Genomic DNA, 25,681 nt, shown 5'->3' with positions numbered 1-25,681 from the left:
ATTCCCTTCTTCCTTCCTTCCTTCCTGCCGAACACAGAGAACCAGACCAGCAACAATTCAAACTAGAAAGCGACATTCAAATCGTCCAAAGTGTTTTCTACGTATACACCCGATTTTTGGAGCGTGGTAAGTTCGACAACGGTCCGTTCATTATTAACATAAAAACAGAAAACGAAACTGATGATCGAATAGCCCCCGAAAGAAAAAAACCCGGCTGTCCCACTGTCTATCCCAGCGAAACTCACCGATTTCTGTGTAACTGGCCTCAAAAATAATGTGCACTCTGAACTGGATGCTGATATTTACATTTCCGCTTTTCATCTGACATCTACATTACGATTTGTGCTTGCATGTCCGAGGATGCGATTGTGTATCTGGGTCATTTTATAGAGCCAAAATGTCGCCTTTTCTTTTTACTTCCACATTCTCTCATGGCACAAACAGATGGCGTCGGGAGGGGAATGGAGGGAGTGAAAAAGAGCCGCATAAACGAATAGAGCAGGCCACGCTCGCCTTCAGTTAACGTTAGCCTAGCTCACACGGTGTGTGACTGGAGCACAACTTAGGACAGGCCCGAGCCCGTGCAGTCTGCATTCAAGTTTCCCTCTCTGAAGTTTCTTTTCTCAACTCTTTACATATGGACGCAATGTAGCTGTTGATGCTGAAGAATGTGGCCAAGTTTTAAGACGCGGCTAGCTGGCTAGTGAGTTTGCGTGGGATTGGTTGTAGTAGTGTTGTTCAAGGGTATTCGTTACGATATTTCTAATGCAGTCACTGTGATCAACTTATATTTGTCAGTCCCATTGTTGCCAGTAGTCATTGTTTGTCAGCATCTCGGACCGGAGGTCAGGTGCATTGGTGTCACACATCATCTTCAGATCACATGATCTGTGTATTTAAAGAATTTCAGCATCACAGTTTGTTTACTTGTAGACTACTATCTGAGTTACTGTTGTGAATCAAGTGTTCAGCTTTATTTTGCATGAAAGCGTGATGTTTACATTTTATTCCTAAAAATGCTGTGTATATATTAAATTATTTGTATGTCTAAAAAGTGGATGATTCTGTTAGGTGATGTGGTAATGTTTTATTATTAGTGTAAGCTGATAAAATACTAGTTTTACTCATTTTGTTTTAATTCTGTGATATCGGAGAAGCCCATGTTATCATTATGACAGAGGATATCACTTTTAAAACAATTTTTATTTCTGTTTGGCAAAACAACAATCAAGCATTGACCGCCAATTACCATGCACCTTATAATAATTTAGAAGAGCACGCATAATAAGGTGCACACGTCAGGTTCAGAAGTAAACACTCTTGTTTAAAGAAAAATCACTTGTTTTCTTCATACTGTAGGAATATTGATGTTGTAACAATGATAAAAATGGAAAGACAGGTTTTTTGTGAGCAAAATATAAACAGAATATATATATATATATATATATATATATATATATATATATATATATATATATATATATATATATATATATATTTATATATATATATATATATATATATATATATATATATATATATATATATATTTATATATATATATTTATATATATAACCTTAAAGCTATACATTGAATTTGACTATTTAGAAAGTCACCACAAGCAAAGAACTTCAAAAAGTTCTAGTCACCTTACACTCTAATATACTTATCTAATAACAAATAAATAAAAAGCATAAATAAATATAAAACACCCACGATTCACAAAATATGAGAAACTAATAATTATTATTATTCTTACAATTTATGTAAATGACAGTATGTCGACATTACCGATCTGATTTTTCATGTAAAATTATGCATGGTTATTCGTAAACGAAATTATGGTTTCCAGTTCTTTTTAGTGTACAAAACCTATTATTCTCGACATTTCAGACCTTTTTAAAGTTTTCCTTTAATTGTAAACACTTTTTTTATGTAATTTCCTCACGTTTAGTATATAGCACAGCCTGCATTGAAACATAAGGTGGATGTATCAGCCATTAGTAGGGCCAGACAGAATGTGCAGAAAATGTTTTTCCATTTCTGCAGAGAATATTGTAAAAAAAAAAAAAAATATATATATATATATATATATATATATATATATATATATATATATATATATATATATGTGTCTGATTTATGCTGAATTATTTTGGAAGTATCATAACTAAACTTAAAAAGACATAAAAAGAATACATTTTTAACTTTAATGTTAACAATGCAAATCCAATTAGATCCACTTATTTGGTAAACAAAGTAACTCTCTCATATAATATCTTTACTGAAAGACAGAAAATATTACATTACAAACTGTATTGAAAATAAATCAAATGAACATTTTACTGTTGTTATTATTATTATTATATCAAAATAATATTAGTGAAATGAATTTAAAAACTGAATAAATATAAATGTACACAGATTTACACAAGTAAATACATAGGATCAACGATGGGCTAAAAATCTGCTGAAATCTGCAGATTTCTGCATGTGCTGATTACATGTATTTACATGTGACGGCAATAATTTGTTGACATAATGGTTGAGCACATAGGCCCAGTTTAACAGAGAGAACTTGGTTTAAACCAGGACTAATATTTGATTTAATAAGGACAATTTAGCAGATTTTTATAAAAATGCTTTAGAAAGACACATTACCGCATGTGTGTCTTGAGGCAAAACAATGACATTGCCATATTTTAAGATGTGTCTGAGATTGTGCAAGTTATATTCAGTTAAGACAGCTCAAAAAGCAGTTTGGTCTGAACTAGCCTTTTCAGTGAAACAGGTAGGTCTACAGAAGCTTGTGCTACACAAGGTCTGTTTAATAATAATGATTATTATTTTATAGTTTTTATTTTATTTTATAGTTTAAACCTTGGTATCAGTCTTGCAATAATAACCTTCACAAATCTAACAAGTCTCACTACTTGAGATGCTTTGTTTGGGAGAGGTAGAAAGTATGTGGTGCTTTTTGCTTAATGTATTATATGGCTGTATTATATAACCGCTGTTGTTGTCATTGTATGTCTTCTCAAATTCATACATAAGTACTTGATGTGTAATAATTGTAATGATGAGCTCTGGAATATCCAAATCTGCAATCACTGTGACTGTTTAAAGACTTTGCTATAAGGAAAAACCTTTATCCTTGCTTTCTATTGTAAATCTTATCATGTGATATGTCTATAGCCCAGCATTAGGGTTGACTGACCTAGATGCTATTGGAAACATTGTCCAGTGAATCATGCAACAACACTCTTTGTCTGGGTAATAATCCTCCCTACTGTTCTCTGAAAACTGTAAATGCAATAAGGCAAGGCGGTATCTTTCATTCTGTGTGATTAATCAAAAATAGCATGTGGCCGGGATCTATATTAGTCACCTGAAGTGTAAAAATAGCACATAAATGACATTTGTTTTTTTTTGTTTTTAATCTTAGTGTTTAGTGATAATGTAGTGTTGATACAAAGTTTTTGGTCAAGTGTCTGTGTGAAAATAGATAAAGTTTAGTTTAAGAGATTGGAAGATACCCTATAAGTGATTTGGCTCTAGATAATAATTTTTTTCCACCACAGACCACTAGTTTCCATTGCAGAAAAAAAAGTTAATGTTCTGAATGTAAAACTTGGTGTTTAACACTGTCGTAAAGTTTTCACGTCATTTCATGTCAAAATGGAACTGTATGCTTTTAAGAATGTCTTGCTTTAGGGATTAGAGGCACTTTAAAATTTGAAGGTCTAGATAGCAGAATATGCCTCTGTATACACTAGGTTTGCATGGTTTACTGCCTGGTACAATGGTAGTATTGCGATACTATGGCTCCAAAATGCTAGCGGTGCCACTGTAGTTTGTAAACGGTATATCGTCATTAATGGTCTATCTACGATAGATAATGTTGGATGTGGAAATTCACTAAAACGCTCGCGTGTTTGTTTTAAAGCCCTTCAAGGTGCAAGTTTTCTGATGTTTTCTGACGTTTTAACTGCACATCTGAATCGGTTCATATCTGTTCCTTTCAATAGGATTTAGTAGCTACAATAACCGCAACAATCTCTTAAAAAGAACTACTTGCAGTGAAATTTTGAATTACTTTGGATTGTTACCTGATAAGACTGACAAAACAATAGATGACAAACCCAAAATAGCAACAGGAAATATTGAAACAATTTTTGACCACTTCATAAAGCTTAATTTTGTTGGAAAAAATGCTCTTTTGTAACAAATTTTATTTGGTGTGGTTTGTATCTTTATTTTAATGTATTTTTTTGTTGGTCAGTTATCTACAAACAAAACAAAAATAATGAATTTTAGGTGACGTGACTTGCAAATAATACTTTTTTCAATAATAAGGGAATTATGAATTACATTTAAGACCTATTATAACATGTAAAACAGTAATTCTGACAATTTTCTTTATAATTTGAGTTATGATTTACAGTATTGCAATAATACTTGGTATCATGATTCTTCAGCTGGTATAGCAACATAAGATGAATTAATGGTATCGCGACAACCCTAGTATACACCTGCATTTTGGTCAATTGGATCACAAGTAGATGAAGGAAATACATTCATGTTGCCGGCCTGTCCACTTTTTCTGATTTCTTTATTGAAACAGTCTATCAGTGATTGTTTGTATGCCCCCTTTCTGATATTTCCATTTAATATTTCTAAATAATTGCTCTCAAAGATCACATAAGAAAATAAAAGTAGACAACAGTCCGAAATAGTAAGAGAACATTTTTCTTTTCCAATTTTTTTCTCTTTTAAACCAAACTTTTTCAAAAGGCATGGTGTGAATCACATATGGCTATCACACTTAAACAACACGTCCTGTAACATATAAGAATTATGTAAGTAGGCAGACACCCTTTAGTGGCTATTGAACAAATCTGAGCAAATAAGTAAAGCATCTACAAAGCTGTTGCACATTCAACTACCTGTGCAAGTGCCCAAATAGTAGACTAAATGGAAAAGCTCAAACATTTTAGAACTCACTTTGTATTTAGCATTATTCACACTATAAAAATGCATCTGATTACCAAATAACCAAGGCCTACATTTCACTGCGGGAACTGTTTAATCCATTATATCCAAGATTCTAACCCTCAACTTGACGTAGTTTAGATTGTGTGTGGCTAGTGTTATATTGCTTGCCTCAGGATCTGTTTGTATTTAAGTTAAATTAGTTAGTTAGCCAGTGCTTTTTAGTTTACGTTAAAGGTTTTAGTAAGATGCCCAGTGCTAACAGTTTATACACAAATCAGGTCTCTTATTCTGGTTTGTGTAGACTCTGAATATGAAAAGCATTTGACTCATATATATTTTTACAATTCCAGTATTACAGTAATAGGTAGTGTTTTTTGACTCTAATAGAATTGCTAATGTCTACATTAGATGTTTTGCATCCTGTGATTTGTCATCACTAAATTTGAATTCATACTGTTGAACCAAATTCCTTGGTATTTAATTTTTTTGTCACCACACTATCTCGCCGAGATAGCAGACCTTTCCCAGGGGACAGCCTTTCAATCTTTCTGTCTCTCTCTGCCTGTCATGTTCTGTCTCTTTCTTCCCTTCCCCCCAATGGTTTGAATTCTTTCTCTTTCCCTTTTTCCACTCTTTTCTTAAACCCCCCACACCACAAACTCAATCTGACTCAACTTCTCACGTTTTCTTACTTTCTCATAAGGATCTCCTCTATCGTTCTTTTTGCTGAGACTCTCTCTGTTTCTTGTCTTTTGCCATTTCTCTCTTTCTTTCTCTCTTCCCCTCCCTCCTTTCTCTCTCTCTCTGCCCTCCCTCTCCTGTTCTCTTTATCTCCTCCCCTCTTTCCCTCTATTGCTCTCTCACCATTTGCTCTCTCACAATATCTCCCTCCCTCTCTCACTCCATCTCTCTCTCCTTACTGGCAAAGGCTTCCCTTCTCCTCCCTCATCCCTCCATTTTCTCTTCTTTCACAATCCTTCTCTCTCAGCCATTTTATATAGAGGTATATCTACTTATTTTGGTATCCATTAAAAATCAATACTCAGTCAGTAATTGCAAATTAACGTAGGAATAAGGGATAATTATATCTCACAGATAAAAAATATTTTTAATCACTTGTGAAAAATGAGGCTCGTTCGTGAAACACAAGCAGAATGAATTTCATTGTGGATGAATGCTTCATAAAGCTCTTCACAATATAAACTGCAAAAATTCACACAGACTCTGCTCTTGTTGGATCTCATGGATACGAGTTGCAAAATAAAAGTTTTTCATGATTATTTATAAAAGTTTTGCAATGAGATTAAAACTGAATAATGCACACCGATTGGCCCTGAATATAGGTACGTTAACATGACTCTAAATATGGTTTCACCAATTTATTTTGTGCGTTCATTTACACAACAAAAGCATTTTTGGGGCCAGAAAATACTACATTTTAAGATCTTTCAGAAAAAATTCTCTAACTACCAAAGTAGGATTTAGTGAATGCACATGATGTGCATGGCCAGCAAAATCTTTTGTATTTAATAGATGTCTAATAGACACCTAAACGTAGACAGCTTGCCTAAAACAAGGCTAAACTTGGGCTGTCAGTGAAAATCTAATAGACGTCTAAGAATAGGCCAAAACTAGACTAGTCGTCAAATAGACAGATCAGACAGACTTTATATGCGTAGTCATTCATTTCTGTTTATTTGATGACTAGTCTAATTTTGGTCTATTCTTAAACGTCTTATTAGATTTCTTACTGACAGCCCAAATTTAGCCTTGTTTTAGCCAAGACGACTATGTTTAGACAACTATTAAACATCTTTAAAAAACATAAAATGCTTGCTGGGTGTGTATTGTGTTTTCAGATTATAGATATGCGCAAAACGAAAATGGTGGACTACAGGAATGATTATTTCCATAAAAGCCTGCAGGTGTGTCGTGTTACTTCACAAAGCATCATAACCATCTACTGGCCTGACATTCATAGAACATTTTTAGTTGTGTTTGGAGATCTGTGTGAACTGCAATGTTTATACATGGAAGTCAAAAACCCAAACTATTTTTCAGGAAATTTTTGTGTTTTTCGTCAACATTTACCCTACAGCACACCCTCATGTATCTTACCGCTTAATGTATGTACTATTGCTAGTCCATTGTGATATGAACCGAAATGGATGTCTTCAAACATGAAATTGTACAATGATGTTACATTGTGTCTGAAGGACTTTCATTCAAAAGGAGAAAATGCAAAGCAAGGGTTCAGATTTTTTAATACCGCTTATCAGAAGGAGGCAGATCTGAATGCAAGATAGCGGATGAATTTGTGCAGAAAGATTATTGGAGAAGTCTGACTAACAGTAAGTCACCAAAAGATTAAGTTACTGTTTGCAATAAGATCTATAACATGCAGTTAGACAATAGATGAATTCCCTGCTTCCTTTGTTGTTTGTTAAAAAAAGTGAAGCGTAAATGTGTCATACAAACTCAACAGAATGGATATTCATAAGTGAGTCCATATATAGACGTCGTAGACGGACATCAGATAGCGTCTACTGAGCCTTAAACAGAGCCATGCTGAACGCTCTTGTTTCTCAGCAGCACACAGGCCAAAAGGTCCTCGTCTGGCACAGACTCTCTCAGATGCATGTGTGCTCTCGCATCCTCTGTTCTGTCAGACGGCTAGATAGACTGGTAAAGAGTTGCTTTCATAACTTCACCAGTTAGACCATTCCCCATCTGTTTGTTCTGTTCTTATTTTGATCTCCTATCAGGTGTATTTCATGTTTCTATGCATGTATTCCTCTCTATATACTTCTATTGCAGCTCCCTTCTATGGCAAACACAGCTTCTCTTTGTGTGCTTGCTGTTTTTTTACATGCATCCCTGTATCTTTATGGCTAATTTTTCACAGCGCGAGGTTTTGTGTTTTCAAACGCGTTTCACAAGTGCATGCAAGAGAGAATGTCTGAGTAACAGTTGAGAGAGTAAGAGGAAAGGATAGAGAGAATGAGCAAAAGAAAAAAAAGAATGAAAAGAGGGGGAGGGAGAGAGAGAGAGAGAGAAAAGAGCAGTGTATGTGTGTGCTTGGTTGCGCCAAAGAGAGGGAGAGAAAGAGAGAGAGAAGTGGGGGAGGGGAAAGCAAAGAGAAAAAGAGTGTGTGTGAGAGAGAGAGAGAGAGAGAGAGAGAGAGAAAGAGAGCACACATACACAGAGAACAGAGAGAGAGAGAGAGAGAGAGTACGAGAAACAGAGGAGAGAGTGTCTGTTTTGGTCCAGAGAACATATAATGTATGAAAAGGGAGGGCAGCGTGTGAACTCAAACCCTTGACTCTGCTTCAGGATGAGATCTCTCAAACACCTGAAGCCACAGACCAAGAAAAATGTGGTGAGTTCCCCTTGCTACTTCTCCGATGCCCTCTGAGGGCTCGGTTTGTTTGTACATGTGATTGTAGTCACTAAACTAGATGGCCTAAGTGAGAGGTCTTACGAAATGGCTTGGCCTGTGTTTTTACATGTATTTGATTGCTTCGTCTTTTTAATTATAGCAATGTTTTAATTAATCAGTTTAGAAACTTGAGTCAATTTTGTCTCTCTTAAACTCTGATCCTTCAAGCCTTTTTTCAAATTTTCTATTTATCTCTCATTCGCTCTCTTTCTTGCTTTTCAGTCACTCACTCATCCAGCCACTCTGCCCCTCCCTCTCTTTTTTCTTCTCTTTCTGTTAACTCTCTCGTTCACCCCTGCTGTCTGTCTCTCTCTCTCTTTTTTCCTCAGACTCTTCCTGTCTTTTAAAAGCACTTAGACGTACAGTTGAAAATGCCTACCAGCACAATCCTCATTACATAATTACCTTTGTTTCAAGATTTGCATGATGCGCAAGTGGAGATTAAATTTCCTTAAGGTGTGGATTCTTCAGTAAACCGTGTCACCTGTCTGAGGGAATGTTGGTTTTGTGTTGAGTGAGATGGAAATTAGAGGGTGCTGACTGTGTTAGTGTGTTTTACAGACATGGTTTGTGTAAAAAAGAATTGTTTTGTCAACTTGTCATTTCAAACCCTGACCGACTTAATTATTTGGACCATGAGAAGTTTGACAATGACAATATAAGATTTAAAGTGGAAGTTTAGTTAACAAAACGTCATACAGGTTTGGAATGAAATTTTAATTATTACAGAATTTTTGTTTTTGAGTGAGAACTTGGACTTCTGCAAATGATGGTGTATTTTTTCGTAGTACCAAACAAAACTCCAATTGTTTTTTTTTTTTTTGCACAAGCAGATGTAATAACATTGGTTGAACAAATGGTGTGAGTTTGGGATCTAGTGTAAATGTACATAATTAATCTAAACTACAGCATTTAAATTGAAACATTTAATTTCAGTTAGCATTTTTATAGCTTAACAATAAAACAAACGTATAAGAAATTCCATTAAATTTTAATTGTCTTCTCAGATGTGATGGTGGGCCAAATCAAAGGTTACCGTGGGCCAATATATATCAATATATATCACAATATGTATCTGATATACAGTAGATAATAGGGCTGCACGATTCAGGCTAAAATGTGAATCAAGATTTTTTTGCTTAAAATTAAAATCATGATTTTCTCACGATTCTGTAGATGTAAAATAAAGGATAATATGAGTAGGCTATTATTATTGTTAATTCTCAAACATATGGTAAAACATCAATAATAATATTAGACCTGTGTGTGTAGGTCAAAATTTTGTATAGTCATTATGGTGGACTTTAACAGACTTTCAATATGTCCTGTTGGTAATTTACAGTAAAATGATGACATCAGAATATAACTATTCATAATTATAAAGTTGAATTATTATGTTTGAGTTTTCATTGAATATTCATTGAAGTTTTCATTATTAGACCATTTTTGCAGCGTGGGAATTCTTGCATTATATTCAACATTATATTCTAACATTAAGATTGCGTGTAGGGTAGAATCATGATCTTTTTTCGATTAATCGTGCAGCCCAAGTAGATAATCACAAAATAGAATGTTTACATCTTGTATGTAGACTCTAATGTTCCTGGCAGTGACCAAAGATGAGAGTAAATCACCTACTGAGTCTTTTTTTAGGTTGGTTTTTGATGCTGTGTTATTCACAAAAAAAAAAAAAAAATTTCAATTACAACATAGTGTAAATGCATCTCAAACTTCCAAACAATGATGTCATTTTCCATAAAAGAAAAAAGATTCTAACGTCAAGCTAAACCCGTAGTCATATTAAACTAATCTACTTGTGCTTGTGCTCTTCAGGAGGAGAAGACACAGCGGCTGGTCAGATGTTATTCTGAGGCCATGCACCAACAGATGGACGCAGGGACACAGACAGACCCTGTGGTGGTCCTGTCGCTGGCCCAAGCTGCTGTGTTGGGACTCATCTCCCAGAACGAGGTCTTTGGTGCCACAATCGCCCCCAACGGCTTCTACACGGGAGACCCCAAAGAGTCCCCTGCTCCGCCGGGTGAGAGAATGGACTACGAATACGCAGACCAACTTATAGGTGCCAACGGTGACTACCTTGGGGAAAATTTGGGCGAGGATGGCCACATGCACTCCAGCTGTGCTGAGAGAAGGTGGCAGGGGCAACCTGAAAACACCAAGCCTCCTGTAGGGCACCAAGACATGGCATTGCATGTTAAAGGAGAGTCTGTTACCCCAGGTTTGCCCTCCTGCACTCACATGATGAATAACATGGTTCCCAGAGAAGGCATGCAGATGGTGGACCCCACCAGCTACAGGGTCCTGCCCAAATCCCAGTCCAGCAACTGCAGCACCACCTGCGTTCGAGATCCCAAGAGTACGCTCTCTCCACCTGACCCACATTTACATTCGCATTCCCACGGACATAATCATGCACCTCATGAGGTGCCTACACGCAACAGGGGCCATACACATGAGAAAGGAGTAGATGAAGTGGCAGAGGACAGAGACAATGGAAGAAACGGCATGGGGAAAGCCGGAAATGGAGAAGAGCAAATTAGCAGCTATTTTCAGGCAAATGAGGTCGGTTACGAGGGTGGCGAGATGGAAGGGGTCGGGGACTTTGATGAAAACAACGATGGGATGTTTTGGACAGAGCCAGTGGAAGGGGAGGCACCCCGAGGCCGCAGAATCGACAGACTGGACATCAACATCCAGATCAACGAGTCTTACTGTGTGGATGTTGGCGAAGGCCTGAAACGATGGAAGTGCCGCATGTGTGAGAAGTCTTACACCTCTAAGTACAATCTAGTCACCCACATCCTTGGCCACAATGGCATAAAGCCACACGCTTGTCCACACTGCGGCAAACTCTTTAAGCAGCCCAGCCACCTACAGACGCACCTGCTGACACACCAAGGCACAAGGCCACACAAGTGCACTGTGTGCAAGAAAGGCTTCACCCAGACCAGTCACCTGAAGCGGCACATGCTGCAGCACACCGACGTCAAGCCCTACAGTTGCCGCTTTTGCCGCCGTGGTTTTGCTTACCCCAGTGAACTCCGTGCTCATGAAGTAAAGCATGAACGAGGTCGATGCCACGTCTGCTCGCAGTGTGGCATGGAGTTTCCAACCTATGCCCACCTAAAGCGTCACCAGGTGAGCCACCAAGGACCTTCCACCTTCCAGTGTAGCCAGTGCAACAAGTCGTTCGCTTACCGCAGCCAGCTGCAGAATCACCTGCTGAAGCACCAGACGCAACGCTCCTTCTCCTGCAGTCAGTGTGGCCTGCAGTTTCTTCAGCTGCATCAGCTACGCCAGCACTCCCTCACGCACAAGACAAACAAACCTCAGACCCGCGCTACCAAGGTACAGAGAGAATTATTACACGTTTGATCAACTCTTTTCTTGCTTTTGTTTGTTATCTTTATGTTATGCTATGGCGAGGTCACGTCTTACATAAGTAATGGTAGTATTTCAGCTAATTTTACATTTGGTCAGCTATTGTTTTGATTATTGGCATTGGCTAATGATGGATAGTTCTGCCTATTTTGCAATTTAGATCAACATCTAGAACTAAATGGTAAGGTAGAGCCAAACCTTTACAAGTTTTTTCGGTGTTGAACACAAAATATATATTTAATAGTGTTGTAAACTGGGAGCCGTTGATATGCATAGTAGGAAATAAATACTATGAAAGTCCATTGCTAAATTTTTCACAAATTTTTTTTTCACATAAAACATTTTTAACAATATCCTATTTTATTTTAAGGTACAATTCTCGCTTTTAATAAAACACTAACTATGATTTTTGCTTTAAATTCTTAACTTACTGCTTATTAATAGTCATTAGGGTCGTGGTTTAAGTATTAGGTTGGAGTAGGGAATTAGGGATTAGGTTCATGCAGAATATGTAGTTTATAAGTACTAATAAACAGCCAATATCTTATACAGGGTGTCCGCGGGGTCTTAAAGTATTAAATGTTAATAAATCAATCTAGAGAAATTTAAGGCTCTTAAAAAGTATTAAAAAGTCTTAAATGGTATTTTGCTAGGTGTTTAATTTTATATCATTTTGATTATGCATTGTATTGTTGTATGCTAAAGTTTGCCTAAATTAAATCTGCGAATCTAATCTAATTAAATCTAATATCCGGATTCTGTGTAGTTTATGAAATCCTGCTAGCTTTGACATCATGCTGCTTTGTTTACTGCAGTAATCAAGGCAACACTGTTATTTCTGCAGTTCTGTAGGCGTCAACCTGCTGAATTAGCTGGATTTTATAGATTTTTATGCAGTATATGAATAATGTTTTAGTTTTTGATACATTTTTTTAATTAATATTTAGTAAATATACTGTAAGTTAAAATCTCTACAGTGTTTCCGGTTAAATCCTAAAGTGGTTATAAGGTCTTAATATGTATGGAAAGAGTCTTAAAAATGTCTTAAAAGGTATTAAATTTCAGTTTGATTCCTGTATATAGTGAGAATTTGTACTTAAACTAAAGTGTTACTCTTATTTTCAACTGAAGAATGAAGCTCAAACAGGTTTGGAACAAGCTGAGGATTAGTGAATAATGATAATATTTTTATTTTTGAGCGAGATCAAGGTGAAAATTCAATCCCACACTATTTAAAAACAGTAGTATATTAAATGAATAGTTTACTCAAAAAAGAAAATTAACTCACCCTCAAATGATTCTAAACCAGTGGTCTTAAACTCAAATCCTGGAGGGCTGCAGCTCTGCATAGTTTAGTTCCAACTAGCTTTAACTCACACCTGCTTAATAGTCTCTAGTAGTCTTGAAGACCTTGATTAGTTGGATCAGCGTTGTTTAATTAATATTGGAGAAAAACTCCAGTGTGCAGAGCTGCGGCCCTCCAGTAATTGAGTTTGAGACCTGTAGTCTAAACGTTTATGAGATTCTTTAATCTGTTGGACACAAAAACAGATATTTTGTAGCAAGCTAAAACATGTAACCATTGACTTCAATAGTAGGAAAACAAAAACTATTGAAGGCAATGATTACGGGTTTCCAGCTTTCTTCAGTATATCTTCTTTTGTGTTCAACAGAAGAAAGAAACTCTTAGAAGTTTGGAACCAGTTGAGGGTGAGTAAATTTTCATTTTTGGGTGAACTATCACTTTAAACAAAAACATAAATAGTTCTTAGGTATGCTAATCAGTAACACGAATGTTCTATCTATAATTTCAAATTATTTACAACTTGCTGTTTCTAACATGTTTTCACATTCCATTTCAATTGTTGTTCGTGCTTGTTTTCCTCTTAGGGAACAAAGGGGTTTAAGTGTGATGTATGTGCCAGAGAGTTTACATTGTCTGCAAACCTAAAGAGGCACATGCTGATCCACGCCAGTGTTCGGCCATTTCAGTGTCACGTGTGCTTCAAATCTTTCGTCCAGAAACAGACCCTCAAAACTCACATGATCGTACACCTGCCTGTGAAACCCTTCAAGTGCAAGGTTAGGCTTAGCACGTTCTTCACACCACCTCTTTGTGACAATTCCTCAGCGTCTTTCATAATGCTCTTTTGACTTCTTTTCCACACAGGTGTGTGGAAAGTCATTTAACCGAATGTACAACCTTCTGGGCCACATGCACCTCCATGCAGGCAGTAAACCCTTCAAGTGTGCGTACTGCTCGAGTAAATTTAACCTGAAGGGAAATCTCAGCAGACACATGAAGGTCAAACATGGAATGGATGTCTCTCCAGATGGACAAGGTGAGAGATTCCATCAGTATTTAGCAAACATTCTCTAACATCGCAGTTATGGACATTTTCCAATATCAATTTCACTTTGATTTTTTGGTACAGATGGCCCAACAGACATGGAGCCCCATGAGGACTATGAAGACGAAAACTTTAATTTCACAGCACCAGAGAATATGGAAAATAATGATGCCCCAAATCTAACAAAGCTATCCGAGGTTGCCATCCAAGAACTTGACTATTACAACTTCGGGAAGGATGTGGGAAACTACAGTACAGCATAAAACAAAACAAGTCAAGCTGAGATAATATTAAGTAATAAATGGCCTGCGCTGGCACCCATCAACCATGAGTTGATTGAGATGTTCCCCTATGAGAACCACTGCTCGCCTTTTTGAAGAGCAGGTTGTTGGAGGCCATCTTGACCTCCTGGGGTTGATCTCATGGAGTAGCCACTTCGGGATTGTCTCTTATGAAACAGACTGAAGGTTTGCAAAGAGTCATTTGACTCCACAAACATCAATGCTGTGTTTTTAGTACGTTGTGGATCACAAGGTTACATTTCTGCCCAATACATTAGCCTCATCATTATGCAGGTGCATACACATGCAGTCTTGTGTAAAGCACACAGTCCTCCAAAAATAAGTTTGGTTGGGAATATGGAAATAGCAGGTGCATGCAGCCGTGTGGCCTTCATCGATGTGGTACTTCAGAGCAGTCTAATAACTTCTGTTATTTTGATTTATATTGCCTTCACTTACAGTAAGTCATAGAAACACAAAGAAACTCCTAATGTAAAAGAAAACAAAGGCCCATGTAAATGGTTGGATATCTGCATGAGTAGATAGGTTTGTGTGGGTACAAAAATAAATAAATATACATATATAAATGAGTGATGTGTGCCTAGGCCCAGTGTACCAAAGCTACTGCACTTCGTCTGGTACAGGACCGTACGCTGGCCATTCCCAAACACCACTACCGTTGCCAGAACTTAACTTCATCTAGTTTGGTTTAACAGCTTCCGGGTGGAGAATTACTGTTCCTTTGTATTGATTTGCTATTTATTTTGCACTTTGAAAAAGCCAATTAATTGCTTACGATGAGCCTCTTTCATCACTGACTGTTTGAGTTCCTGTCTAACTAGAGGAGATAAAGCCTGTGTGACATCCATAGTAAACTGTTTTCAAGGCAACTCTGTAGATTACTAAATAAACTTGTTTTTTGAAGTTCTACTTTATTGGAGTGAATGATAATTTGATTAAATGAATGTGTTTGTGTGTGAGTTCAGGATGGATGTGTTCTAAAAATAGGAAGATTAAGAAGGAATTTCAAAGAAAGAAATAAAGCTAAAATAAGATTATTCAAGTACTCTTTAATATGACATATATCAGGTTAAAGGAACATAAACAACAGCATATTTGATATAAAACAACAGTGCCGTGTGTGTGTAAATAAAAGGAAAGTAGAAAAGCAACATTCAAATAAAGCAACAGGTAAAGCAATCAATCTTTTCTAGTTGATAAATCAGTCAGTGTAGATGTGCAGCCGCCCACTTGCATTGCCTCCAAGCAGAGCGTTCCTGCTAGGGTGGAATGCTGTGACGGAGCACACAGTGGTCAGGTGCTCCGTGTTTTGTAAAGTGTGGAGCAGGCGACCGCTCTCGTGATATACCTTTATTTTACGAGGCCTGTCCATGGTGCCAATCACAAAGCATTCTTGGTGCTTGGGGTCCCATACGGCACACAGCCTGGACAACCACCGGCCTGTTTGCATGTTGTGCCTGCACAAAAATCAGTTTATCAGTCTGTAGTTAAAGACATCTTTAATTTAAAAAAAGGTAAAACTTTAATTTGCTAGTTCAGTTGAGACTAGAAGGGAATTTGCAACAGCACTCCAACTAGCAGTAATTAAAGTATTTGTAAACTGCTGCTATACCTTTATTTTGATGGTCTCCTAAAAGACATTTTAATGACTAAAAACTGTAATTTTGAATGCATGTTGACATTGACTTTAACTCAAAAGTCTAATTGTACTTTAGTGTAAAAAAAAAAAAAAAGGTATATGAGATATGAGTTGCAAAGATATGTATATTAAACATTTTATCTAAATGTGACTAATTAAATAGGACATATAAGAAAATACTAATAACACTTAGAAATGGCCAAGCTATATTTTAAATCTAAATTTATAAACTTTTATTTTTTTAAATAATTCAAATTTATTCAACTAAATAATTCTGTATTATTCTACATCTGTGTAGTTTGAGTAAAATATGAATGCATTTAGAGAATATCACTGCACACGGCTTGTTTAGTTACTACAGTTAATAAATGGGTTTATTTAAAAGACAAGTTCTAGAACTTCTGTTGCCACTGTGAGTGTGGGGCCTCAGTGCATTATCTATGTTGCTTAGCCTATGTTTACAGCCCTGCTGATTCTGTCTTTTAATTTAAAAACAGCACTTTAATGCTTTTGAAAGAAGTCTCTTTCTCACTAATGATGCACCTGAAAATAAAATAAACACATTGTATATTGTGGAATATCTAAATATTTTTTAAACTTTAAACAATTTGTAAATATTATTCAAATATTTATTCCCGCTATTGCAAAGTTCATCATCAATGATTTTAGCCATCTTTATTGTCACATGATCCTTCGCAAATTAAATTTAAAATCTAAAAATTAATTCTAATAGCTAATTTGGTGCTCGATACAATGTGCAAACTATAACAAATTTGTCAGATTATGAGATGAATAAAATATTCCAAACCATGTTGTGTAAATAATGCAAGTATACAAATTTGTCACAACACTCTCACTTTTCATTAATTTATTGAATCCCTTCTGATTTGAACAAAATTTCGTAGTGTATGACTCAAAACAGAGATTTTTACTTTATTGCATCTTTTGAGATTATAAATTTTGATTTGAACTCAATCTCCTAGTGTATGTCTTACAACAGAGCATTTACATTTTAACAACAACTATACTTACCTAATTGATGTTAGTGCAGGAATCCTGCCAGCTATTTGCGAACTGTCAAATACCCTAAAATAAATTAGCAAAAGGAAAATAACATTTGTTATACAAATCATAAATCATGTTCAGCATTCATTAACTCTAGAGATGATAATTGGAGGACAGATGACATTTATAATTCTTGAAAGACAATATGATAGTAAGGTACAAATAGTTCATACGGTTTAAAAAACAAAAACATAAATCCAACCTATTCAAATACATCAAATAAAATCTTAACCATGACACTCTGGCACCCTCTACTGTTAGACATGGAAGACAGAATGAAGGAACATCTAAAATTTAATGTGAGCGCTTCTAGCAGTGACATTTGTGATCTCTGGGCACCTGATGCAGTCGTCCATGCAGGTGGTCAGGACTCTGCTGCCGGTGAGTGGGGAGAAAAAGGCACTGGAGGTACTGCGATTGTGACCATACAGTTCACACACTGCTGGACTGTTCCTTTTTTTCAGATGGCGCAAATCATAGATGTTCACAAAACTAAAAGAAAAGACAAATATAACAAAAAAACACAAAAACAATTAGCTTCAGTCAGCATAGCATGCAAACTTTTAATCAGTAACTTAAAAAGCTGATTTACTTTGTGAAAATGAACCGAAATATTAGTACAGGTAAGAAGTATTACCTGCTCTCTGCTACTAAAAAGTAATGCTGCTGCACAGGGTGGACATGAACACCTCGCAGAGGAGCTGCAGTCATGGCATGAAGAGATTCACACAAGTTCCTGCAATTATATTTCATTCATAAGTTATAATGTAAAGAAAATTATTTGCCCCCTTGTGAAATTTTTTATCTTATTCAAATATTTCCCAAGTGCTGTTTAACAGAACAAGAAACATGTTCAGATTTTGTTTGGTTAGGCTGGAAAGCAACTTTCTAAATTTCTAAAATGAATTTTTAGGTTTTATAATACAAAATCATCATCCCCTTAAAAAATCATTATTTTTTTCAATGAGCCGCAACAAACAAACCTAACTTGCTTAATTAGCATAAATAACCTACACTGAAAAAATGCTGTCTGCAAAATTGTTGCAAACAATTTATTTGTGTTGAATTTAAACAAACAAATTAAATTTTGTAATGTTCAACTTATTTTAATTGTTTAAATTCAACATAAACAAATTGTTTACAACCCCTTAACTTAAAAAAAATAAGTAAATTCAAGGAATCATCCTTTAATAATTTTTTTCAGTGTAGTTAGTCCTTTTAATATAACTTTAAGCTGAATGCTAGCATCTAGCTAAATAAACTGTAAAATAATATCAGGGTATATGCAGGAATCCTGAAGGTAATTTAATACCTTTTCAGGACTTTTTAAAGACCTTCTCGGAATATTTTAAGAGCTCATCGCCACTTCAATTTCTAGTCAGTATAAAACCTTTAACTTAATAAACAGTGGTTAAAAAACAGTTGTAGTTAAATTAATGATGCACAACCATGCAACAGAACTAAGACCAGCTTTGAAGAAATAAAGCTTGAAAGAATAAATTACGTGGCTGTTTTCAGCGGCAGGCTTTAGCCACTGTTTAAACTCTTCTTTCTCCAACCAGGAGTACGCAAACTTACATTTTCCCATTTCGCCGTCTGTTTCGCTCTATTGTTTCTCTACATGTGGAGAGCATCACATCACCTTCCCATGTTTGTCGCAAATTACGTGACATCACCCAGACGGAGGAGCTTAACCAGACGCGCCCAACCTGAACCAATCACGTGGATGGAGCACGCCGTTGTTAATATTAGAAAGAAATGAAATATATTTATGGAATATACTTTTTTTGGAGTCAAACACTTTGGACGATGCTTGAAATAAAATTAAGACCTCTTAAAAATGCAATTAAGACTTTTCAATACCTTTTAAGGGCTTTAATTTTCTCATTTTCTCTTTAATTTTCTCATAATTGATTTATCAACTTTAAATACTGTTTAAGACCCCGCAGACACCCTGAATTGCACTGTTATCACGACAATAGAAATAGGTTATATGCACAGCTAGTGTTCTTTCCCATACCAATAAACTTCCGGTGAACAGTTAATGGGACTTTTTTCAATTTTATACGGTTCCTTTTACATCATCGATGTTGTAATGTAATTAAAATACAATCAGTGAAATAGACTTCGGCATTCATTTAGTTGTTCAAGTGTAAAACGATATGAAAAGCCGTTTAGCGAGCACAGAAACACCAAAAACACTGGAGTAAAATAAATGTCCATATTATGGCGTGGGAAAATTTCATTTAAAGCAGCGTTTCTTGTACAATCTGAGACCCACTTTATATTGTATATCAATCAGGCAGTGATGGTTGATTTTTAAAGAAAACAGACCTCAAACACGCAACTTTTCTGCATACAGTTCACCGGAAGCACTAGACCCAGGTTATTCTGCATATACCCTATTACCTGTTAAAAATTTGTCATTAAAACTATTACATTTTTAAAAAAAATCTCTCTATTGGGAAATATTTGAAAAGTAATACAACTTTCACAGGAGGGCTAATAATTCTCTGTGTATAAATATCTATAAACATGTTATATATGTTGGTCCTACCCAGTTCTACGGTCAACAACGGCAACGTCTCCATTCCATTCACCAAACAGCAAGGTGGAGCAGTCACTTGACAAAAAGTCAAAGCTTTTCAAGCTAGAGGATGAGCGATACACCTGCAAAATAGAGATGTTATATTGTGAAGCACTAAAGACTGCACACTTTAAGGTTTTGATGCCTATTTGCTAGATGCGCATTCATACATTCATTCATTCATTCATTTTTTTCTTTTTAGTCTCCATTTCAGAACCACCAACCATTCCAGCATATGTTTTACCAGGGTTTCTGCAGATTTATTCAAATCAATTTTAAGACTTTTTGAGACACTTTTAAGACCATTATGAATGACATTTTAGACCTAAACAAAGCTAAACACAAAGCATTTTTTCTAAAAACCCGTTTACTTCTGTAAATAGTTTTTGTATTAATGGAAGATCGTGTAAAGGGATGTGTTGCTTTAGTTTTCTTTAACTGATTAGAAAATTAAATTTGGAGAATTTGCTGTAAAAATGTCTAACAGCTGTTGTGAATTGTGTCTCTTTGCAATAAAAAAACTTAAATATAAAAAGTTAAAAGTTCTGAGAAAAGTTTATAGTTGATTGAGTGTCAGCCAGACTGGATAGCTTTACTTAGACATGGGAAAATCAAGGCCAGTTTAAAATGATTAAAACCTACAACACAATATTTCAGTGAATTTAAAACTTAAGGCCTAAATTTTAGCTTTTGAAATTGAAGACATTTTAAGACACCACAAACACCCTGTTTATGCAGCAAATGCCCCGCTAGCTGCAACCCACTACCCATACACTTTTATTTACACACTCATACACTATGGCCAATTTAGTTTTTTTATTTCACTTGTGCCGCATGTCTTTGGACTGTGAGGCAAACCGGAGCACCTAGAGGAAACCCACACAAACACCGGAACAACATACAAACTCAACAACACTCGAACCAGTGCTAACCAGTGAGCTACCATTTCGCCTGCTAGATGCAGGTGCATATATATAGGTTCTAACAACGTTAGTAACATTTAATCTTCATCATAGCTGAATATTATTTTTTTACTGTGATTATTAATATTTGAGTGTCTTTTGATGGTACATTAGCTGTTTTACCTCATCAAACACAGCCTTCTCCAGGTCCATGCTGCGTGCAGAGCCATCATAACTCGCTGTGATGAGATTGCACGGCTGAGATGTGAAAGCCAAGGCAGTAATTGCACGGGAGTGGGGTTCAAAGCAGACTACACCATCATCCCCCCATTCAGCATCCTGAAAAAAACACAGTTTACATCATCATAAACACAACACAGCAATTCAGAACAGTTATTAGTAAATAGTCATTCATTCCCAATATGCAACTTTCACAAATTTCTCTTCTCTTCATCTCACCGGCCTCCAGAGTCCCAGGTGGCCATATTTGTCTCCTGCAGCCATTAGCAAGTTTGAGGAAGGGTGAAAAGCTGCACAACAGATTCGTTCTTTCACAACTTTCACAACACGACTGTCATCAATAGATAACTTCTTCAACATTCTTTCATACCTAAAAACAAGTTCAGCAATTCTTTAACAATACATAATATATTCATTGCTTAAGTGAGAGAAGAAATTGCAAAATTACAAGCACAAGCAAACTCTCTTTCCTTATTAGATTCTACTCACGATTTCAAATCTGGTGTTCCTGTGCTTTGTTCTAACGGGACCTAAGCGTGATGAAATCAAACAGATTTTGGGTTATTATTAAGTCATTATTATATTATCAATGTGTGGTTAACTTAAGAATATTTTAAGCATGTGACTGACTTCATTCCAGACATCTAACAAATCATCAGGTAAGGTGGCATCTTCGTCCAAGTTGATAGGGTCCAGTGGAATAGGTCCTGGGGGTTTAGCTTCTTTTTCCTAGTAAGGACAGTTTTATTTCATATCAATTCATTTCAGTGTAAATTTATTTATTTATTTATTTATTTTTAAATGACACATGACTTACAAGCTCATAGGTTGTAGGAAAGGTAAATTCTGTAGCAGTGGTACTCTGAGGACCCTTATTCTGTAACCGCAGTGACTTTCGAACTGGAAGCATCTCCACTTGGGTCTTTTCTCTAAATTTAATAATAGAATATCTTTAGTAGTGAGATGTTTTTAATACCTTTAAATATAATTGAAAATAATACTAGTGGTTTAAAAAGGTTCCATCAATATATTAATTATGTACATTTGTCACAATATGTACATTAAGTAACAATTACTTTTTCAGGCCTTTCTGTGTAGGCTTCTGCTTGGGTCTCAGAGCTTCAGAAATCTGTAAACAAGTCGCATTCATATTAGTATAAAGTCAAGCATGTCAAAATACTGAACATAAATAAGTGGGTATAAAGTCAAGCATGTCAATCTCAGGGTTTCTGCAGGTTTCATCAAATCAAATTTGAGACTTTTTAGGATCCTTTGAAGACCATTATGACTTAAAGGTTAGATTTATACAGGGCTAAACACTAAGCATTTTTTTCTTATAACCTGGTTACTTCTGTAAATAGTTTTTGTATTAATGGAAGATCATCTAAAGGTATGTGTTGCTTTAATTTTCTTTGCCTGATTGGGTAGTTTAATTTGGAGAATTTGCTTTTAAAAAATGTCTAAAAACTGCTGTGAATTGTGTCCCTTTGCAATAAAAAACGTAAATATATATTTTTTTGTTTAAAAACTAAATCAAACAAATAGTGCTCAGGGGTAGCTTAAATAATGTGTTGGTGCTCTTTGGGTAAGGGATTCATCAGAATAAACTGCAAAAATCAGTCCAAGGCGCTCAAAAAATGTAAAAAAAAAAAAAAAAAAAAAACATTAAAAACCCTTTATTCACATGGCTAATCCTTTAAAAACCTATGCACGTTTTGGCAGAGAGCTGCCTTCATAGACTGATTTTTGCTATTAAAAAAAGTTTTGAGATGGATTATAGGTGATTGGTGTTGGTCAGATTGGCCAGGTTTACTTGGACAGAGGGAAATTAAGACCTGTATAAAATGACCTACAACACAATAATTTAGTGAATTCAAGACTTTTAAGGCCTAAACTTTTGTTTTTAAAATGTTAGAGACTTCAAGACTTTCTAAGACCCTGCAGATACCTTGAAAATGTAATGAAAATGAAAACGTGTACAACTAACAAAGACACAGAATGCAACATTTTAAATCTGCTGCCTCGCTAAGTTACCTCGGTCAGATTCAGGGAATTGAGGAAGGCCTGGTTCTTTCTGATATTCTCCAATCGCTCCAGCTGATATTCAGACAAACCTTCACGATAACCCTGCTTGACAGGACAAAGAAAAGCCTTTCAGGTGGACAGTCTACATTTTGGCAGACTAGTCAGACTACTGACTGTACTTACTGGAAGAGATTCATGATCAGGGTCTGCTTTTGACCTCTTAACTTCTTTTTCTTTTTCACTGCCACTTATCTAGGGATGAAATATATAATGATATAACATATAACTCAATAAATATACATATATGTTCAAAAACACAGCTGAGGTTGAAATGGTCAACAAAAGATGTCTTTACCCTTCTTTTGACGACTCTTTTGGTGCTTTTCACCTCAGACCTAAAGGTCAGACATTTTGGGGGTAAATTTTGTTTCTTCCTTTGATTTTGTTTCTCTTTTATTCGCCGAGACGTCCGAAGCACGGACCCGTCCATTCCAGGATTCTGAGGCGGCGTCCTCTCCTAAAAAGAGATACAATTATTTTTTTGAACGCATAACTTTATTAACCAGCAGCGGTGTGTCTGAGCACTGTGTCCGACAGGGGGCGCTAAAATCACTAGCTGCTGCAGCAGGTTCTGTAATTTCAAAACTTCTTTATAAACACTAACGCTACAGCACTCACCGAATCGCTTTTAATCGCCCGTTACAGTGTTTACATTTATTTTCTTTCAAATACAAACGTCTTTACTATCGTGCCTCACACATTTCAATACATTACGCCGACAACTTTCAGCTGTAACGTTACTTGGCAATTGTATTTGCCTGTACGTGTAATGAGGTAAAAAGTTGAATCTTTCTGTCCATCAAACGTCAATTCAACAGCATGCAAGCTAACATTACCAGTACAGAACACTTAAGTAACGTTAAAGCATAAATACATGCATGCAGACCTAAGACACACTGCAAGGTATCAGCGCGTGTTTTATTGATATATTGTGTGGAAGTGAGAAACATTTAGTAGCGAGCAAACCTCGGCTCACCTGTAAAAGCTTCATCGTCTCTAAACTTAAATCACTTTTATCTGTATCCATGTCTACGCTCTCGAGGTTATTCAACACACACACTTCCTTTGAAATCAAGCTGTTATGAAAACTCCCGCGTACGAGCGGTTTCGTAACTGCCCCCGCCCCCTGCTTGTTATGACATCCAAAAAGCGAAGGTTGATTCGACAATCTCAGAAGAGCAACTTCAATATTCATGGTCTGGGAGGTGTTTTAACGTGACGTTTCATGTTTGGGTGATAAATTAAAGGGATAGTTCACCCAAAGCTGAAAATTCTGTCATTATTCACTCACACTTTGTTCCAGACCTGTTGAGGTTCTTTCTTCTGTTGAACACAAAGAAGAACGCTGGAAACATTTAACAATTGACTTCTATAGTAGGCTATTTTTTCTTGCTATGGAAGTTAATGATTACTCTTTAGTTTCTTTAAAATGCACTTTTTTGAGAAGAACGAATATCATAAAGGTTTGACTTGAGGGTGAGAAAATACTGATAAAAAAATCTAGCACCTAATTCTCTGAGCACAAACAGCTCCTTTGCATAATTCCTGCTTATTGTGTGTACTGCCTCTTCTTGTTGAATTGCTGAATGTCTCCTCAACTGTAAGTCGCTTTGGATAAGTCTGATAAATGATTAAATGTAAAATTTTCATTTTTGCTTGAACTACCCGTTCTATAGGGTGACACAGTGGCTCAGTGGTTAACACTGTTTCCTCACAGCAAGAAGGTTGCTGGTTTGAGCCTCGGCTGACAGCTGGGCAGTTGGCATTTCTGTGTGGAGTCTGCATGTTCTCCCTGTGATGGCATGGGGTTCCTCCGCGTGCTCCGGTTTCCTCTACAATCCAAATGCATGCGCTGTAGGGGAATTGAATATACTAAATAGGTACTGTATGTGTGTGAATGGGTGTGTATGGGTATTTCCCAGTGTTGTGGCTGGAAGGGTATCCACTGCGTAAAACACATGCTGGATAAGTTGGCGGATTATTCCGCTGTGGCGTGCCCTGATGAATAAAGTGACTAAGCTAAAGGAAAGTTAATCACTGAAAATGCATTCTACACTACTGTAATGCAGTACTGACATATAGTAAGCCAAACAGGTACATCGTAAATAAATGATATATGTAGATACTGTTTAATTAATTTGTGATGAAAACTATTGGGGCAGCACAGTGGCACAGTGGGTAGCACAATCGCCTCAAAGCAAGAAGATCGTTGGTTCGAGCCCCGGCTAGGTCAGTTGGCATTTCCGTGTGGAGTTTGCATGTTCTCCCTGTGCTCGCGTGGGTTTTCTTCAGGTGCTTCGGTACTGGTGAAATGAATAAACTAAATTGGCTGTAGTGTATGTGTGTGAATGTAAGAGTGTATGGGTGGTTCCGGTGTTGGGTTGCGACTGGAAAGGCATCCGCTGCGTAAAACATATGCTGGATAAGTTGGGGGTTCATTCCGCTGTGGCGACCCCAGATTAGTAAAGGGACTAAGCCAAAAACAAAATGAATAAATGAAAACTATTTAAGACTAAAATATTGTTTATCACTTATATTTCACTCATTCAAATATTGAAGTAAAAGAATTTCTATATACAGAGGTTGAACAATGAAACTGAAACATTGCCAGTTTAGTGTTGGAGGAGGCCAATCTTAATTAATTGCACATTCTTTCAGTAAGAGCAGAGTGTG

At 36.3% G+C, this 25,681-nt stretch overlaps 2 protein-coding genes across 5 annotated transcripts; one reads left to right on the top strand and one right to left on the bottom strand.

The window, feature by feature from the left end:
• Positions 1-15,399, top strand: znf710b (zinc finger protein 710b). 2 transcript variants are annotated; one of them, XM_087261291.1, is made up of 5 exons: positions 1-126; positions 10,269-11,804; positions 13,728-13,919; positions 14,008-14,179; positions 14,273-15,399. In XM_087261291.1, exons 2-5 carry the CDS (start codon positions 10,311-10,313, stop codon positions 14,449-14,451), a joined length of 2,037 nt encoding a protein of 678 aa, XP_087117417.1. In that variant the 5' UTR covers positions 1-126; positions 10,269-10,310; the 3' UTR covers positions 14,452-15,399. The 2 variants fall into 2 exon arrangements, with proteins under 2 accessions (XP_087117417.1, XP_087117415.1); XM_087261289.1 differs by lacking the exon at positions 1-126 and adding an exon at positions 8,210-8,375.
• A 120-nt stretch (positions 15,400-15,519) lies between these two features.
• wdr76 (WD repeat domain 76) lies at positions 15,520-24,120 on the bottom strand. 3 transcript variants are annotated; one of them, NM_001198567.2, is made up of 15 exons: positions 23,985-24,120; positions 23,304-23,465; positions 23,132-23,200; positions 22,958-23,050; positions 22,000-22,052; positions 21,741-21,852; positions 21,554-21,652; positions 21,413-21,453; positions 21,143-21,293; positions 20,867-21,022; positions 19,752-19,864; positions 17,832-17,930; positions 17,534-17,686; positions 17,162-17,215; positions 15,520-15,947 (listed from the first exon to the last, which is right to left on the bottom strand). In NM_001198567.2, exons 1-15 carry the CDS (start codon positions 24,033-24,035, stop codon positions 15,692-15,694), a joined length of 1,662 nt encoding a protein of 553 aa, NP_001185496.2. In that variant the 5' UTR covers positions 24,036-24,120; the 3' UTR covers positions 15,520-15,691. The 3 variants fall into 3 exon arrangements, with proteins under 3 accessions (NP_001185496.2, XP_087115952.1, XP_087115953.1); XM_087259826.1 differs by having other exon boundaries at positions 22,958-23,053; positions 23,985-24,089; XM_087259827.1 differs by lacking the exon at positions 23,985-24,120 and having other exon boundaries at positions 22,958-23,053; positions 23,304-23,441.
• Positions 24,121-25,681: the final 1,561 nt, after the last annotated feature.

The sequence above is a fragment of the Danio rerio genome, chromosome 7 (genome assembly GCF_052040795.2).
Source record: "Danio rerio strain M-AB ecotype USA chromosome 7, GRCz13ab, whole genome shotgun sequence".
NCBI lineage: Eukaryota > Metazoa > Chordata > Actinopteri > Cypriniformes > Danionidae > Danio > Danio rerio.
The sequence above is the reverse complement of the archived record's forward strand: the minus strand, read 5'-3'. Positions and strand labels throughout refer to the sequence as shown.

What these genes read in the sequence shown, in the direction of transcription:
- znf710b (XM_087261289.1), top strand. Translation starts at nt 8,331, where the DNA reads ATGAGATCTCTCAAACACCTGAAGCCACAGACCAAGAAAAATGTG. An exon ending in CTCAGACCCGCGCTACCAAG is followed by an intron (nt 11,805 to 13,727) that starts GTACAGAGAGAA and finishes TTTTCCTCTTAG; the next exon opens with GGAACAAAGGGGTTTAAGTG. An exon ending in TGAAACCCTTCAAGTGCAAG is followed by an intron (nt 13,920 to 14,007) that starts GTTAGGCTTAGC and finishes TTTTCCACACAG; the next exon opens with GTGTGTGGAAAGTCATTTAA.
- wdr76 (XM_087259826.1), bottom strand. Translation starts at nt 24,035, where the DNA reads ATGGATACAGATAAAAGTGATTTAAGTTTAGAGACGATGAAGCTTTTA. An exon ending in TTCCTACAACCTATGAGCTT is followed by an intron (nt 21,653 to 21,740) that starts GTAAGTCATGTG and finishes TGTCCTTACTAG; the next exon opens with GAAAAAGAAGCTAAACCCCC. An exon ending in TTTTTAGTAGCAGAGAGCAG is followed by an intron (nt 17,687 to 17,831) that starts GTAATACTTCTT and finishes CTTTTCTTTTAG; the next exon opens with TTTTGTGAACATCTATGATT.